Source organism: Diachasma alloeum, unplaced genomic scaffold, assembly GCF_001412515.2.
Source record: "Diachasma alloeum isolate Michigan unplaced genomic scaffold, Dall2.0 Dall_scaffold_00301, whole genome shotgun sequence".
In the NCBI taxonomy this organism is placed as follows: Eukaryota; Metazoa; Arthropoda; class Insecta; order Hymenoptera; family Braconidae; genus Diachasma; species Diachasma alloeum.
The window spans coordinates 403,374-422,729 of NW_021680440.1; the positions used below are offsets into that span (position 1 = coordinate 403,374).

Consider the following 19,356-nt stretch of genomic DNA (forward strand, 5'->3'; position numbering starts at 1 on the left):
GGGATAACGTCTATCGTGTGCAAATGCGAAGCGGTCGTTAGCCCTCCCTCCACCGCACAGGGTACACACCAAGCCTGAGAACATTTTCCCGGCGCGATCAAACCCAGAATATCAAGCTCCCGATGCTTTTCTATATCTATACCTATCCCGAAGAGTAATATAAAAAAAATCGTTGAGTTTGGTTTCCGGCCTCGTTTTCGGCTACATCCGGCGTACACCAGAGGGGAATTCCGTATTGATTTGCAATTTGGCAAATTGATAACTGCGGCAGATGGGGAGCCTATTGATTTGCAGTTGAAAACGCGTCTGTCGGCTGCTAAAGTCGTTGCCGGGGTGAGGGGTGGTTTAAGGAGGCGAGAGGGAGAGGAGTTTTATTCGCTGAATGTGCCCCCGATTTTACCCGATGAATATCGTTTAACGGATCCTTGCCCTCCTGCATCCCCCTTCAGCGTCGTCTCTTTTTCCTGTCGTTTATGCTCAAACGCGACGAATTGAGATTATGAATTTTATCAAGACGGAGTTTGTGCGCCTTCTTGGGTCCCCCCGACGCCTGACGAGTGGAGGATGACGGGAGGAACGGAGAAGGAAGGCTCGGGAGTGACGGGAGCCGAGTGCCCCGAAGAAAAGAAACTACCAAAGGTGAAATTGATAATGGACAAAAATCAAATGTGGTGAGCACTGTTAGGACATTAGTCTTGAAATTTCAAGTGAAAAAGCTTGAAATTTTTAACATCGACAACGTTACATGGAATTTCTGTAGAATTATTCATTGGCGAATCAGTTAATGTGTAAATATTCAAGTGATTCTAGATTTTCAGGTCCATACGGCACTCAAAAACCCTGAATATTTTGAAAATTCAGGGAATAACTTCTCCGAATTTTCAATCTATTGAAAATTGAATTGTATGTGATGTTCAATTTTCAGGATGAGTTTGGAAATTCAAGCTTTCATTGAAAACTCAATGATTCTTTGACATGAAAAACCCAATATTTTTGAGTTTTCAAGATGAATTTGAAATTTAGTAAACATTTCCATTTGAAATTGAATTCAAACTCACAACATTGACAATTCAGACGATATTATGACTGAAATTTCAAGAAAAGTGTTATCGGATTCCTTGCAATGATTGTAAAAAATCCAAATCGACTATTGGTGATGGAAGGTTGGTACTCAAAATAAAAACTCCAAAATTAAGGCTCACAAGGATCAAAATAAGGGTTACGAAGATCAGAAAAAGGTCATAAGGGTTTAATAAGGGCCATGAGGATCAGAATAAGGGCCACGAGGATCAGATCAAGGGTTACAAGAATAGTATTAAAGGTCATGAGAGTCACAATAAGGCTCACGAGGGTTATATTAAGGGTCGTGAGGGTCATAATAAGGGTCACGAGGATCAGATCAAGGCTCCCAGAATATACTGGCTGCTATCTTTCGATTAATTGTGCAGTTATTACTGGATATGACCGCAGAACAGCCCATGGAAGGAGTTTCATTGGAAAAGAAACTCACTCCGTCGCTCTTTAGATTATTCAGCAGGGGGCGTGTATGCCTTAACCGTCAGTGGGCGCGCTGATCGCGTCTCACCCAGCATTACTTTTTTACCCATTATCGAAGCTTACCTTTTACCCTCCCCTCCCCTCCTTTTTTTTCCCCCTGTACAATGTAAAAGTTCGATCTTAACGCGTCGATCCAGCTAACGCCAGCTGAAATAAAGAAGAATGATAACGACCTGCGAAGGGCGCAGCGAGTGGGGAAGGGATGATAATGAAGATCCGTGAATCTGGGTAGGGAATGTTGGAAAATGGGTGCCTGCACCGCCCTCTCCCTCATCTGCTCCGTACTTTCTCCCTCCGGTCTTTCCCATTTGCCCTTTATGTCTCTACGACTTCTAGTGAACAGAATTTCCCTCCGAGATTACCGACTCGTCTCCTCGTTTTTGCTCGTTTCTGGACTCTCTCCTGCCCCTTCTACGCTCTCGCTCTCTGTCTCTCTCTCTTTCTCTCTCTCTCTCTTAGTGAGCACTTTCCTATCCTCATTTAAAATGTTTCTATGGCATTCCTGAAGTCATCTAGTCATAATAAAGGAAAATATATGGACACTGGGGCTCTCTCACTTCGTTTTATGCAAGTCCATTCACTTTTGAAGGGATAACGAATGGAAGGGGTGGGGGAGAGGGGAGAGGGGGGTTGTGAATTATGGATGCATAAAATGAGGTGATTGGGGGAGTTATAAATAGTGTAATGTCAACGTAGTTAGGGACATTATGGGAGACTCGGGGGTTTGATAAAATAATTAATGAAACTTGTACGAGATGGAATCGCCAGGCGTAATAAAAGCTGCGTGTTCCGAGCGTTTGTGAATTGGGCGGGTGGGGTGAGGAGGGGGAGGGGGGGAGGAGGAGAGGTTATGGCTAGTCATTTCTGTGAAAACCCGGAGGATCGTTCTGGCGCGCATTGCGCGTTATTTCTGCATCCGGTGGCACCACGGGGCGAGGACCGCTGGGCGTTCTGTGCTTTGTTTAATGGCATCAGCGGACCATCTCGTTGATGACCATCTCGCGGGATCGATAAGTATGTTTGAATGCTTTTTTCAAGCTGCACTGAGGGAAAAACGGGGGAATAGCACGGGCGCAGGAATTACTGCTGGAGCTGAGGAAATGGGAATATTCAGAGGAGGATCTGAGCTTTAGGGATCTGTCACTGATTTTTGGTGATGCGTCCGTGATTTTTTGGAGTTTATTGCAATTTTTAGGGATTTGTGCACGGAGAGAAAAATTCAGTCAAAATTAACAGATAAAAACGTAGAAATTACGATTCGAAAGGTTGCGAGCGAGTAAATTCTACGATTTGTTCCGTAAAAATTAATTAGTTGTCTGGTGACTCACCGCTGTGCGGGAGAGGGGAGAGGGGTTGTGAATTATGGATTCATGTGATCGAAAATTTAAGTGAATAGGAAAATTCTAGTCTCGAGTCTCGAGAAAGGGTGTGAAAAATATTTGTGGTTGTGCGGATAAGTGGATGAGCGGTGTTACCTGCTGGGCGTTTCATATATATTTGTATGTTTCGTATAGGCGACTCCAAGGGGATATTTTGGGCAAAAAAATCATATCGGTCACGCAGTTTTTGAAAGATGGTTTGTGGGTGCGGAGGTAAGTGGATGAGCGGTGTCACCTGCTGGGCGGCTCAAGCACCGCTTCCCCTACTGCCCTAATGGACGCGTCACGGCAGTCGTCCGGGGGAAAAACAAGCATTACTTGTCAGGTGATCAACCTAGACGGCCTAAACTTTCTCCGAGTTCTATCCTCAATCGATAAATTCTCATTTGAAATCTCCATTTTCAAATATTACAATTGAAAATGTTGAATTGTGGGATGATTGTGCTGCATGCGACCTTGAATGAAATCAGAGAATTATTAATGTTTAGAATTATTGCAAATTATTTTACGTGAGAAAATCTCAAATTTGGAAAATTTGAAAAATCATGAATGTGCGCAAAAAAACAATTAGAATTTGGCGAGAATTCCCTAGAATTTTCATTAAATTTCATTTCAATTTTCATTTCAACTTTTTTCATACGCGAATACGCTCCTAATAAAATAGCTTCATCTCCCAAAAAAATATTCCTTGGCAATTTAAATCTAAACATTTCCATTTGAGTATTTGAGTATTCTAAAGGGGTTTGCGGAAAAGAAAGGAATGGGTAAAATCTAGAGTGTGTCAGAGAATTTTCGTCTGAATATTCCATAAGACAAGGAGACCTAGTCGTATTCTCCATACACGGGGTGCATGTAGAAATTCTCTTTCTCGTCAAATCTTGAAAAATTCACAATAAAATGGAGTTATATTCTGGACTTGCATTCAGTGTCACTGCTCTAAAAATTCAAAACTATATTTACCAGAATTTGCTGGTTTCTTACTCATATTCAGGGAAAACATTTCCCAAAATTTCAGTGGAACTTGAACACAATAAAAATTTCCTGGATTTGGCACGAAAAAATCAGGCAAAAATTGTTAACAGTGATCGCTGTGACTCAAATTTCAAGAAATTCCTCACACTTCAGCATATGAGTCATAAGACTCCCACAACACCAGTCCCCCAAGTTATTTACCTTATTATTGTTTTGGATCAGTGTTCCGCCGACTGTAACAGTGCAAAGCTAGTGCTGCGCGTACCTCATCCTGCGATAAACCCGACTTATTGCGTGGGTTGATATAAAAAAATTCATAAAATTGCCAGTAGTTCCAGCTACCCTTTTACCTCGTCCGTTCATCCCTGAGCGATTACAAAGTTTTCATTCGCGAGTAAGGGCCTCGAAATCCCCGGAAACGCACCCGAAAACACTTAAAATTCCCTCCGCACTCGCATCAAATCCTCCCCATCAAAAATATTGTCCAACTTGGTAAGAAAATCCACTCACTCTCTCCAGAAACCTGAATAACAGTTTACTGCAAATTGGAGTGGATTATGCGACTAGTAAGAAAAAGTATAATTCGTGGTACTCCCACGTCTGCCATGTCCCGACCTACATCCACTCGTCTCAGGACTCCCCAACGAATGAGAGAGAGACTCCCGGAGACGTTGATATTGGGTTAGAAAACGTTTCCAAGTGGAAGTAATGGTAATCCCCGGCAATTCCCCTTTCAAACGCGACCAAACTATCTCATTGGCGGCACCCCCCCGAGAAAAGCACGCGGGGCAGGGGGAGGGGCGCGCTGGCTGGGTGGAGGGGTATATTGGTGGGGTCTTGGGGTAGTGAGGCTGAGACGAGGTATCAAGCAAGGCTTAAGGGAACGTTATGACATTGGAATCGTAGTCGAACGGCGAGGATCAACTGTGGGATGCCTGTCGACGTATATATGTGCCATTAAACCACTGGGATTTCTCTCATTCTCCTCACAAGTCGAATCAAACTGATCGATTTAACTTGAAATGGGGTATGTGAGGGAGGCGATAACTCGCGGAGCGCGCGGCGGTGTCGAGGGATGATCGAACGAGTCAATTTTTTGAAAATGCGGTTCTGAGCTGAAATTTAAGAACTGTATGCATACAACTCAGTAGCGAAGTGGTAAAAATTATTGGACTGGAAGGGTCAAATTTATTATGCACCGAGAGAAATTTTCTAGAAAAATTCTAGGTAGAGTACTGGAAAAAATTAGAATCCACCGGCTGTGACAAATTCAAGTGCTGTTAAGGTAAAATTTCTGAGTAGGGGAGGATGGGGCAAAACGGTCCCCCTTCAATCGTCAATATTTTCCGATTCAATAATCCGATTGGGATGAGTTAGAGCTCGTTTTGAAGAATGAAAAATTATCTTCAAAATGAAGTTGAAACTGGGAATTTTCATAATGTCATTCACAAGTTATTGACAATTGAAGGGGGCCGTTTTGCCCCACCCTCCCCTATTTCTGGTAAAATTGCAGGGGATTTCTGTGAAATTTTCACAGAAATACGGGGGAAAATTCACGTTTTCCCCAATGAAATTTCTAGTGCCGGCAGTAGAATTTTTTCTTGGCCGTCACTTTGCGCCTCTTTTCCCGTGCTAGCACTAGAATTTTTCTAAAAAAATTCTCTCCGTGTGCGTCAGGATAAAATTTCTCTGACGCAAAATAAAATTTGATCATCATATATTAATTTTTACAAAATTTCGGAATAGAAATGAGGAAACGATGACTCAAGATACACTTTTATATAACGATAAGATGATTGTGATAAAAAATTTCTCTCCGTGCGCAACAACTGATGGATTTTCCTTTCTATCTCGCTATTAAAAAAATTAACAACGTCAACGATACAAGGCAACAGAATATTCATGGTTGACTCACGGCTATTCTGCATGGTTTCAGCCCTCGGGCTTTTACTCATATGTAACTTTATGGGTATCTGTATGATGTAAACATAATGTTTTGAGGTTGGAATAAATATGGTATAGGGAAGAGCAAGTGAAAAAGCCTATTTAATATCCCACTATTAAAGTGTCATTGTATGGTTTCTCACGATTAGCTCGGGCTTTAGGACACACTCTACCCGCGCAGATCACATGAATGATGCGTCAGTTAATTAGCTTCGGCTATAGTCTGACACAACTGATGACCCGAACAGAAACTAAATCCAACACTTAGTGCATGCAAAATGTTGACGCTCAAGAAAGATGGATCACCATTTCTTCCAGTCAAAATAATTAGCAACCCGATGTGCCCGCAAAATGGCTATGAGAAGAGGTGCTTCAAATGCGAATGTTTCAAGTTGCGAGAAGTTACATTCGTATAACTCTCGGAACTCCTCTCTCAAGTGCACGTGCAACCTCCTCCCAGTATCATAAATGTTGGTGCAAAAAGTCGTATGTACATCACTCCAAGCGATAACAGATCTAGAGGTCTCACGCACCGGCAATCTATCTGAGCGCAACTTCTCGAAGGCACTTCCTCTGAATGTCTTTTACTTTATCAGGGACGTCATCGATAATTGCGACAAATTATTTTTCGCCAGTGGAACTTCCGGTGGGGGTCATTGTATTCTTTCGATTTAATTTCGATGTTGATGGACGTGCGCGGTGAGACAAGGAGGACAAAAATTATCTAGAGTGAGCGATCTGATGGTTTCTTCAAATGTGATGGGTCAAATTCAGTCAAGTGTGTATAAATAATTTTTTTATCAACATTTTATCGAAGAGCTGAGGAGAGATATAAAACTGTAAAAATGACAATCGGTTCCACTGGTGAAATTTTCGTCCGAATTTTTCGTGCCAATGCAAATGCAAATGCAAATGCTGGGAATTTTTATCGAATTCAAGATCCACTGAATGATTGATTGATTTTCTGTTCAAATCATCCAAAAATCAACAAAATAGTTGATTTTTCAGTTCAATTATTCGACGAAAATTCATAAAAATCAGGAATATTCAAGGAAAAATTGAAAATTCATGTCATTTTGTTTCCGAATATTCATGTTCCACGGAAAATTCAATCAAGTAGTGAAATTTCCGTCTCACTCCCACTTAAAATTCATGAATTTCCTTGAATTCTACCTAAAACTAGAAATTTCATAACCGTTTTTCCCCTAAATTCGATTTAATGTCACTCTTATGAGAATTACTATCACATTTTCATGATGATAACATTCAACTCAGTTGAAAATCTGACAAAATGAGTTAAAAATAAATCTCATTCAATTTAATAATATGAAATAAACAATGAATTATTACATACGTCAAGACTATCGAAAAAGATCTCCCAAAAACCTCGCGAACATTCTTAAATTCCGAGTTATTCAGCAAAGACTCAACTGTGAGCTAATTGCAAGTCGACTGGAACCGATTGACCACTTCACTACTGAAATCCATAATCCAGTCTAATCACCCCTCGATTTAAGAAATCCCTGCCCCAGTGAGAGTCGATTCTCGCCGCGATCCCTGATTTTTGACGTCACACTCCGCATGAGTAATGAGCTTCTGAGCATTGAGAAGGCGAAACGAGAATGATAGCTCAGACACCAGCGCAAGCTCGTCGGAAAAGTTAATTGAGGAAATGATTCACCGATGCTCGACACCTCATACATCATATTCATTCCCATGTTGAGGGAAAATCCCACCGAGGACAGATGAGAATTGAGCGAGTGTGACATGATAACGCGATGTGATTCCGTATATGCGACGAGCATCTGATGAACATTTGCGTGAATCCACACGGGTAATTCACATCCTGCATTTCCCGCGAGGCTACATGGCTGAACCGGCGGAGAAGAGGCCACTGTGCAGCCAAGGGGGCGTGAATAAATCGGTCGGGAGAGGGGAAAAAAAATTGAAGAAAAAGGAAACCCCTCGCGCTTTTGGCTGAATTCCCACCGTGCCCAGCACTCTCAAGTGGCGTTTCCAACATTTTCCTCATTCTCGAAGTTGTACAGTGGGTTGAAGGGCTCTGCCTAGATTTTCTTTCTCCCCCGGATTCGTCCGCAGAAGTAGAAAGAAAGTACACTGAGAAAAATTTCACTGGAATTCTCTCGTCATCGCGGAAGAACCCGGCAAACCACCAGTCCCTCGCTCTCTCTCTCGCTCTCCCGCTCGGACCCCGTCGTTTTCCCCCAGTATTTTCACAAAAACTTTTCAAGCGGCTCGTAACTTTCTTCGTTACCCTCTTTTCCTGTGACGTCAACATTATTCTCGTATAATAAGGATCCGAGGAGAATAACTTTCACGTTGGACACAGTCTCTTATCATCGCCCAAGTTTTCATAAAATATATATGCATGTCTTGGAAGATTGTTGAGTGCATCAACTCCCTCAGTCAGTTTGTATTTCCACCCCTTATCTATTATCAAATTGAAATGACTTATCCTGTTTCTTCGATTCGCAAAGTTTTACCGCTTTTCTCGGCGCTAACGCCGGCTCGGGGAAAATAATTTCCATGAGTGAGTGAGTTTCGGGTCTTGGGAAATCTTGGGATGCACATGTTAAAAGGGTGTATTTCACTTGGAGGCTCACGGGGTCTACCGAGAATGCGGAATATTCTTCTTTTTTTTTTATTTTGGGGACGTTACAGCTTCAATGAAAATTCAGGGAATTTTTGTCATTTAAAATTCATAATTTTGTGGAAAAATCCGTGGGAATTGCAAATTTTAGTTTAATTAGTTTGGGAAAATTGATGAAAAATGCGAAAAATTCAGAGGAAATCTTGAAGGAATTTCCTTTTAAAGAACTTACCTGAAAATTCAAGTAAATTGTGGAATTTCTGGCTGCCTACCTCTAAAACAACTGGGACTTTATTTGAATTGTCAAAGAAAATCCAATTTTAAATCCAATTTTTCATTAACTTCACGCAGTAAAAAAAGTTTTGATTTTCAGGGGTCCTTCCCCAATTGCTAGGGACTTGTCACTGATTTTCAGAAATATATTCCCAATTATTCATATCCGATTTCTTCGCTTCTCAAAGTTTTACACGGAGAGAAATATTCAGTAAAAATGACGGAACGATTCACGTAATCCGCGATGGGGAATCGTTTTCCGGCAATTTTTATAGGAATGGAAGAGAAGAAATCTGAAACGTTCAGTGAATTTTCAGGTTCATCACCGAACAAAGTACGAAATTGTCACGTAATTTTTCCCGACGAAGTAAAATCTTACAGAAACTTGCCGACTTATGCCTCCAAAAACAAAAATTCTTGAACGTTCAACAATTTTTATGAAGCTGGTGAGTTATTTCTACATTCCGTTCCGTAAAATTTCTCAATCGTTGGGGAAAAATTGCGGAACGACTTGTTGCCCCCACAGCGGTGAGTCGCCAGACAACTGCTTAATTTTTACGGAACAAATCCTAGAATTAACGTGACGATTCCTACAATTTCAGTTCCGACTCACTTTTTATTGAATTTTACTTCGCTCGCGGATTACATTTCGAAACGTGATCTTTACATTATTTCCGGTAACTTTGATTGAATCTTTCTCCCCGTGTACCACCCATTCTCATCGTTAAGCGCGACTCGGTGAAAATAATTTCCCCAAATGGCTAAGTTTCAACTCCCGAGAAATCTTGGGATGCACCTGTTAAAAGGTCGTACTTCACTTGAACTCTCGCGGTTTCTACCGAGAATGCTGAATATTCTTTACCATCCAACACACGGGGAGAGGTAACAAAGCTCGGTAAGACTCGTTACTAGAAAATCAAGACCTCACCGACTGAGACTACCAAGTGAATCACGTAATTTCAGCTTTTCTACCGACGGCACACATAGAGCAACGAAACCCCTCTCCCTCCTCCCAAAGGTGGGGGGGGGGAGACCAGGAAAGTTGGACACGNGATTCCCTCTATGGTACCGTGGTAGCACTGGGTACGAATTGAAATTCTCTCGTCGCGCACTCGCGATATTTCATCGTCGTGCAAAAAGTGAATAAAAAGCAATGAAAAAATATTAGGCACCGCCAACATTGAGGTAAAAATGAAAAGTGTTTTATATAATGTATGTGATATCATACGAAATTGTTGGCACGTTGTGCTCATGACAGTTGACGCAGGAAAAAGCCCCATCGAGTGGATAATAAATACGTGTGTTAAGAATTTAATGAATACGAACCGTAATTGAATGGAAGAATAAATGAATACGATGGACTACGCTGAGTGGTACGGATATTACCATGATTTTGTCAATTTATTGTTACTGAACTTGTTCTTAAATTCGATGCGATGATCAATGATTTTTGATAACTGACGATAACTTTTACTTTGAAATTGGGGACGAACGAGGTAGAATGAAATGTATGACCATTCCATCGACTATTATACATAATCAATTATTATTTTATTTAATTATTTAATTATTATGTATATTAAATTAATTTTAATAATTCATAAAAATTACCAATATGCTTCCGAATGATTATTTTGCACATCATTCCCTTCCATCATGTATAATTCATTGTTTATTTCATTTTATTAAATTGAATGGGATTCCATCATCATCATTATTCTTATTATGCCTTTCTTCTCTACAACCGATTGTCTTTTTTACGGTTCTATCTCTCCCCTCAGCCCTTCGATAAAATATTAATAGAAAAGTTTTATTTATACATACTTGATTGAATTTGAAACATCACATTTGAAGAAACGATCAAAAAGCTCACTTTCAGGGAAATTCATGAAAAATTCGAAATTTTCAACAATTATCATAAAAATCAAATCAACCAATGTAGCTATCGTAATCATCTTTCAACTTCGACTTGATGGCATAGAAACAAACATTTTAAGCTATGATTGAATTCATTTGAGGCATGATATTCAAAGATATCCCCGCAATTCTGATTTTCAAAAAACAAATTTTTGCAACTTTCCAAATAAATTAAAATAACGATTATTGCCATCGCCTTCATCTTCGCACTCGGTCAAAAGGACATCCAAACAAATTTTTAAGCCGCCATTCAATCAATTCTGAACATTTTTTCAGTTATCGTGGGACAATCGCTTTTCTAAAAAAATCGAAAATTAAAAAAACTAATCGGTGAATTGAATTTTAATTATTGGCGATACACACACGTACGGACGAGGTCTAACTGTTGCATTTTCGGACTTTTGGGATCATAATGGGTCCATATAACACAAAAAATGGGAAACACAAATTTGAACGCTTACAAAGCTTCCATTCGGAAACAATAAAATCAAATTGCCGGCCCGTTGTGCTGCTGACGGTTGACGCACGAAAAAGCCCCATTAACTGGCTATATCAGGATAAATATACCATAAGGAGGGGCAGAATAGTTGGAATGCTTAATTACTCAATTTCTCACAACAAAAAAACTCGGTACATGGAGAACAAAAGAGTCCCTCGGTTACCGGCGGGCGTTTGCCTCCCTTTTATTTGCATTTTTTTTTTATAACCCCTCACTCTCTCCAACTTTTTTTAAACTCACTAGCAGCATTACTTCTACCCGTGACACTTTAATTATGGCCTTGTATAAATCTCGCGGGAGAAGACGCGCGCGCGATAGTGAAAAGCTTTTTCTAACGGTGGCGCTGATTAATATCGCGATACCCCTCGCGGGTTATCCTCTAACGAGGCGACGAGCCGAGAGGAAAAGAGGATGAGTAAAAATGGATGAGAATGTCTAAACTATGAGTATGGGAAAACGAAAAAAAAATGACGGGTGCATGAGGAAATCACGAGTAGCCGATCCGGAAAACTGACGTGCGAGCTATCACATTTTAATCATTTTGATAGTCCCGAGAGTCTATCAAGAGTGAAGTACGATTGGAGTTATTATTTTAGTTAATAAGAAAAGTTATGGACACCAATGAAGAGTGATTTATTGAATAATAAGAGAGAAAAATCCCATTCACATCAACTCGTGCTACGACAGAGTCAATTCTTAAGATACCAAAATTTTTGTCAGAGCCTTTTTTATAGCCCTGAATTCGCTCTACAAAAAAGGTTATTACAAAAGTTTCGCCATCTCCCTTAGTTTCGGAGATATTCCTCGAAACCTCAGCTAAGGGCCAAATCGACTGAGCCGGTTCACCGCTTCGCTGCTGAATTTCTATCAGCAACGAGGGTGTAATGTAAATTCTTAGATCCGGGGATGCAGCCGCACCTCTTCATCCCAACGCTGCATTAAAACCGCGCGTAACCTCTCGCGGAGTCGATTACGCGGGCCGGGGAAATTACGAATTCCCAAACGGTTTTCATACGCCAAAGGATAGGCCAAAAGTGGAGAAGTATGGGGATGATTAATTTTACATTTACGATGGAAAATAACTTTGATGTCGAGATTGTAGAGAGATTTATCCCGCTCTTTCACTTATCAAAGCCGTCTCTAAACTCTCAATGCTTGGGATGAAACGGAAGCGCGCACACACAGAGGAGATTTCAATTCGAGGGGCAGGAGAGTCGTTATACGTTACTTCCGTGTTTTATGTTTCGCTTTAACCTTTCGTTCTATTTCATCCGATGTACCAGTCGGAAAATAGTGTATTGAGTCCTGCCAGATTCCAACTGGTGCCATGGTTTCTACGGGCGAGACGAGTCCGCGGTGCAAGTTTTTCCGCTCTCTTTTGCCCGTTGGGAAAGTCGCGAAGACTTCTCTCGGCTAAAGTTCCTATGTGCACATGGCTCGGAGAGTTCCTACGAGGTATAGGAAAATTCCAATGGGGATAAAGCCGAAAAGTTTCTACACTCGGATCCCATACTCGCTTTAATGCTTTTCACTTTTCTGAGGTTTCCCTGATTCAACCGACAAATTCACTCTTTCTGGTTCGTCTCGCGAACTAGCTCGCAACGCTTTTTATTTTAGTTCAATGAAAAATTTGATTAACTGATGACGGTAAGAGGAACTTGATAAATAACAAAAATAAAAATAAAATTAAAAAAAATGCTAATGTAAAATGTAAATTTTATTTATCAAGTTCCAAAAAGAAAACTTTAAGGTTAAAACTCCTGAAAATTTGTGTAAAATTATTTGTAATAACTAATTTATAAAAATATTTCTACATCGTCGAATACAAACTCACTCTTTCTGGTTCATCCCGCGAACTAACGGTTTCAATTCACAACGGTTTTAATTTTATTTCAATGAAAAATGTGATCAACTGATGATTCTAAGAGGAAACCATCATTCATTCGAGAAAACTGATAATTAATTCAAATAAATTCAATTCAATGGTTTTCGAAATACGAAGGAAAAAATTTTAATGGTGCAGATGAAATTTATTTCTGTGAAAATTTACAAAGCCACTGGTGCAGAGCGACTCCACTATTTGTTAATTTTCACGTAAATTTTAATCATCAACTTCCAAAAAGGAAACTTGTCCCCAAAAACTCCAGTGAAATTAATGTAAAATTATCTGTAATAACTAATTTATAAAAATATTTCTACATTGTCGAATACAAATTCACTCTTTCTGGTTCATCCCGCGAACTAATTCACAACGCTTTTATTTTATTTCGACGAAAAATGTGATCGACTGATGATTCTAAGAGGGAACCATCATTCATTCGAGAAAACTGAGAATTAATTCAAATAAATTTAATTCAATAATTTTTTGAAATACGGAGGAAAAATTTTAAATAGAGCCGATGAAATTTATTTCTGTGACATTTACAAACCCACTGGGGCAGAACGGGCCCTCCTTTTCTTAATTTTCACCTGAATAATAATCATCAGCTTCCAAAAAGGAAACTTGTCCCCAAAAAATTCCAGTGAAATTCCTGTAAAATTATCTGTAATAAATAATTGAAAAAACGTTCCCACATTGTCGTGTCACTTTAATCTGAGATTAGATAAAATACGTGTATCCACACACTACGATGATCAACGCGCATAAAGGAATCTTACCGGTTGCAACAGCAAGAATGAGAAGCGATAGATCAAGGGATCGCGAGTTCCGGCGTCTCGCGGTGCTTTTCATGATTTCTCCTCCTGTTTATTTATTTATTTTTATTATTTATTTCGCTATATGAGCAACGGTGCAACCGCCTGTCGGTGCACCTCTGGACTACCGTGTAAACGGGTTTTGTATAAACACGTCGAATCACAGGATCATAGTTTATGCAATAAAACACTCAAGGGCGCGCACCACCGGCCCAACGGTGGGGGGGACGTGAGGGGAAAGGAGTACCACTCGACGAAAACTTTTAAACTCCCTTCCCCCTGACTATTTATCTCCCTTCAATTTATTCTATTGAATAAACGTCAAAGCACTGGCACTTCACTTGGTTACTTATATCGCCTCTCCACTGTGCGCGCCTTTTTTTAAATTCCAACAGTTTGAACTCTCGCGGTTGAGGGCTCGCATCGGGAGCTTTTTCTACTCTAGAACTGGCGCTGAAACTCGGGGATTTTCAATTTACAGTTTGCGATTGTCAATTGCAATCGGCGAATCAGTTTTTAATTGTTTGGTTGGCGGGACTGGAGGGGCGGGAAAACTGGAAAATTTGAAAATAAGGTGATTACGGGGGCTGATGGGGACAGTTGTTTTATACCGCGACGATAAAAAAAATTTGAGCGTGAAAAAGTCGACCGAGTTTTTGAGTTTCGTATACGACGCTCGAGTCACTACTGAGTGCCCGCCGCAAGTCCGTTCGCGAGCTTGCAATGCGTCGACTCCGGCCGAGGCGGTGGGCCACAATTCGGCGCCGACGCTGTTTCAACCCCCCACAGTCTCACAAACTGTGCAATATCGTCTCCAGCCCTCGGGGTTATGTGTTACATATGTACGTATAGATATGCTGGGGTGGGCTCTCTTTCGTTGAGGAGAATTCAACCGGCCATTGGATATCCCTCCTAGCATATAATGCAGACATTGATGATTGATTGACGCAGCAACTTTGCGACTGATTGAATATTTTTTTTGCGTTTTCAATGGGGGATGTGTGCTTTTGGGGGTTTATAGTTTATAGTGGAGTGAGATTGATTGAGGCGAGGGGGATCTCTGGTGGGCGGGGAGAGGTTATGTAGGAGCCAACGGGGATCATTTCGTTAATTTTATGTGTGGGCCTCTGCTCCGTGAAGGCTCCGGGGAAAATGATTTTCGATGGGCAAATGTGGCGGTCGCGGGAACAAGGCCCTGTTTGTCGATATGGAGTTGTGTACGCTCTGATCATATTCATAAAAAAAAATTATTTGGAGATTTCAAAGATCTTGAACTAAAGAACTAAAAAAATTTATAAATATCATTTCCCAAAAAAAATCTCATCAAATCAAATTTTAAAAAATCGGGGGGCGAAATTACGTGTCAATTTCATCACGAAATTGACATGTAATTTTGAGACAACAATTCTCTCAGCATAACGAAGAACGCAAGGTATTCGTCGATTTGATGCAAGGATTTCCCCTCTCGGACGCTTTGTCTCGCTTCCAACAGCGACACAACAGCATTTTTTAGGTGACTGATTTGCACGGAGAGAAACATTCTCGAGTAATGGGCATCTTTAATTGTTGAAGTATTTCTCGGTAGTTGGGAAATGATTTGTTGAAGTGGCTATTGACGATATTACGCGGAGTACATCATTTGTTAAGAATTGAAATAGTCTCCATTTTTTTCTCGTCCGGATGTTCTTGATCATTTAATTGCTAAAATCGTAAAAACTGTTGGGAGAATGCCTTGTTGGGAGGAGAATTGTTTTTCTCCGAATCCTTCAGGTCTGAAGCGAACGCCTCTCATTGTCATTCTGCATGAGGCACATCGTGGGATTGACGTTTCCCAAAGGTATGAAAAATATTACACTGACAGGAAAGATGATCGAACATGACAAAAACAATCTCTTGAGCCCAGCGGAGAAAAAAAGTTTCGATTTTCAGGGAAGTATCATTGATTTTCAACAATCGATCAATTGTTGATGACTAGGGGGTTCCGCCCCCTGCTCGCTTCGCTCGCCAATCCCGGAGGGCGTCGCCCCCCGCTCGCTTCGCTCGCCAATCCCGAGGGGCGTCGACCCCGCTCGCTCCTCTCGCTCCTCCTATCTCCTTCGGTAAAAATTTCAGAATTTTTGATGAAAATTAGCTCGATAAACGGGAGGTTTGAATATGCATCTGACATCGAATTCAGTTCCGTACTGTTTATGTATTGAAGAAAAATATGAAATATGACGTGATAAAATATATGTCGACGATATGATGAACTACACGCATTCGATTTTCGGAGATATTACGATAACTCTCTCCCTACGGGTCGGGAAGTTGATAAAATAGCCAGTTTCCACCAAACAAACTGATAGTCAAATATTCATTCACTGGGCTGCGCATGAGTAACTGATCCCACACGAACACGTGTGTTTTTAGTTTATGCGCCTGTTCATCGTGTTGACGGTTGTTATTTATTGTATGACTGCTGGACGCGTGTGCAACGTCTTATCTAGAGTCCGATGGTGCTTCTCATCTATCAGTGTTTATACGGCTTCATGACAAGTACCCATTCCCTTCCGTTTTATTCAACATTCATCCTTGTTTAGCTTCAAATAGAGTCTTGTTGACTTCAGTGAGCTCTACATTGACGCAATTTATCATGCATGCTGTGCTGGCATGTTTTTTAGGTACGTTTAATTGCAGTATGTTACGTTGTCAATAGCATTATAACTACATGACAGATTCGAACTGGAGAAAATTATTTCAGGGCAGGAATTTCGTCGGAAATCCGCGCGAATTGTCTCGATGAAAAAAGTTCGGTTCATTTAATTTGATAGAGGGAAAACTTCACGTTGTCGTTAATTTTCACTTCAGCCTAGTAGATGTGGAGTTAAATTGAGGCACATTTTTGCTTTTTTTAAGGGATTGTTTTTTTCAAAATAAGAATTTTGGGATTTCCTGAATTGGTCACTTTTCCTGTTTTTAAATCAATCTATTCAAGGTCATGAATCCTCTCTCATAGCACTCAACACCTTGCCTCGATTAATGTTCAATCATTCCTGAATTTTATCCAATTAGAATTTTCTTAATTTAATAACGCAAACCTTTTTAATTTAAAAACTCTTTTTTTCTTCGAATAATTTGATTTTGGGTCCTAAATTTTGGGAGTTATCGTAACAACAATCCTTCTATGTTCATGTTGAAGAAAACCTCGATGAAAAACTGTCTATCAGAATGTTCTTTTTTTCGGAAATTTTTTAAAATAAATTGCTGATACACCTCCATTGACCAATTGAATCACTAAAAGATGTATAAGAAATTATACCAAGTAAGCTTACAACACTTGATTGAATTGACAATGATCAAACATGTCTCAGCATTTCCCTAATCTACTTCACAACCCAACGAGTACCCCAGCAATTTGTCTCAGCACACCGGGACAATACCTATCTCCAAGTCGTTTACCAACAGAACCCAACCCCAACCTTCAGCTGATTGTGTTGAAACCATCCCCGTTTCCTGACGGACTCCTCCAACAGACGTATTCCCTCAAAATGATGGGAAAGAGACCTCAAGTAAGTGGATTTGGACTTGGTGAAAAAGGTTGGGGCGGGATAACAAGACCGACAGATAGAATATCTCAAGAACGATGTTTACAATGACACTCGCCACTTACCACAACACCACCAATACCCGGGATCACTCTCAAATGCAATACTGCGTAAATAACAATGACGGAAATCCTCGAGTCGAGTGTGCAACGACACTGTGCCAATAACTTCCTGCTACCTAGGTATCTCTTAAAAGCTGTCATTGCACGGCTGTATAACCAATGATATCAATTTGTTCGGCTCCATTGATTTACCTATAAATTCCGCCTGCCCAATAACTCCTTAAATTCACTCTTATCGGTGAGAACTTTCCTTGACAGCGAGCGCTGGTGAATGAGAAAAAGAACCGGATTCTAATCTCAATATAACTCATGTCGGGATTTGAATCCTCGACGAATAGTTCACAAAATATCGGCTTTTGGTATTTGATTTCACTCGTATTTGGGTTGAGTCTGATTCAAGTCAGTCGAATCTGTCTTCCATGGTGAATCAAGTTTGTACCCCGTTTAAGTCAAATTTATCTTCGTTTCAACTTGAATCAGTATTCGATATGACCCGAATCTCGTTTAACAAAAATCAGTTTTCAATGGTATAAGTCAAATTTGTATCCGGCTTAAGTTGAGTTTATTTTCTGTCCGTCTTAAATCAATATCTGACATGATTCATGTCTGAGTTGACTCAAATCTGTTTACAATGATCAGTCGAGGCTATATCTGGAGCTAAGGCAAATTTATTTTCCGTCAAGTCAAGTCAGTGGTCGATTCTACTCATGTGAGTTGAGTTTGACTTAAATCAGTATTTATTTCAGATCAAATTCATGTTCATTTTCATTCGAAACTGTTATCGATTTGACTCAAATCACTTCTATTTGACCAAAATTTGACTCAAACGATTTCTAAATTTGACTCAGGCATATATTCCGACTGACTTAAACTCGTGGTTGGCATGCTTCACATTTATATTCAACTTGACCCAAATTAGTATTCATTTCAGATCAAACTCATGTTTATTTCCATTCGAAACTGTTGTCGATTTGACTCAAATCGTTATTCAGTTCGACTACATTTCCTCTGCATGACTATTCAAACAGATTCCCAATCCGCTGGTAATCTACCCAAATCTGGTCTCGAATTCCCCTTGAATAAGCGTTAAGTCCACATCTGCTTCATCTCCGATTCACTTCCAGTTCCACTCAACACTTGATTCAAGTCTATGATCAGTTTCACTCAGATCTGTTTCACTCAAATTCGTCCCAGAATGCAAATACACTCATTCTCACTCATATCGTATCACAACATTAAACCCGAAAATTTACTCAACCCACGATCACTCGTCTCCGCTCACTGAATTTAACCAACTCCGAACTTTCAATCCCCATTTTCTTATTACTCCCCATCACCCCCCAGTAAACCGCCAACTCCACAACTGCGACTCCCCCATCCCCACCATTCACTCGCACCCTCTCCCGTCACATCACCCCAATTTTCAAAACTGCATATAAATATCCGATAAAAAACAAAAACCCAATTTAATCAGTCTCTCATTCAATCAATCCACCCACCGCAGCCCCCTCCCCCCGCCCCGCCCGTAGAACTCGACTCAACCAAACCCCGATGATAACAATACTGCAAGACACAGAACACTCAAACAAATAATGCGACTACAGAGTGGTAAATTGGAAAAGTGGAAGGAGAGATTAGGACCCGAGAAGAACAGAAGAGGTGAAGGCTCTAACGTATTCCCCTCATGTTGTACCACGCTGTGGAGGTCGACATTTCCAGTCGGTCTCCACCGCGAACTTGTCAAAGATCGATTCGTTACAGTAGTGAGTCGGAGAGGAACGAAAGGCGAACGGAAGTGAAACACGTGGCGTCACGCTCGACAGCCGGCAACGAAACTTTGACATCGTTAGCGGGACGCCCAGTT

The 19,356-nt window shown here is 40.5% G+C and overlaps 1 protein-coding gene across 1 annotated transcript in view; it reads right to left on the reverse strand.

Annotated features, from left to right (window-relative positions):
- Positions 1-14,519, reverse strand: part of LOC107039536 — a 51,725-nt gene extending 37,206 nt beyond the window's left edge. The window contains exon 1 of the mRNA XM_015259188.2: positions 13,811-14,519. Within this exon, the coding sequence (XP_015114674.1) occupies positions 13,811-13,883 (73 nt within the window). The 5' untranslated portion in view covers positions 13,884-14,519. The remainder of the gene's footprint in view (positions 1-13,810) is intronic.
- Between the last annotated feature and the right edge of the window lie 4,837 nt (positions 14,520-19,356).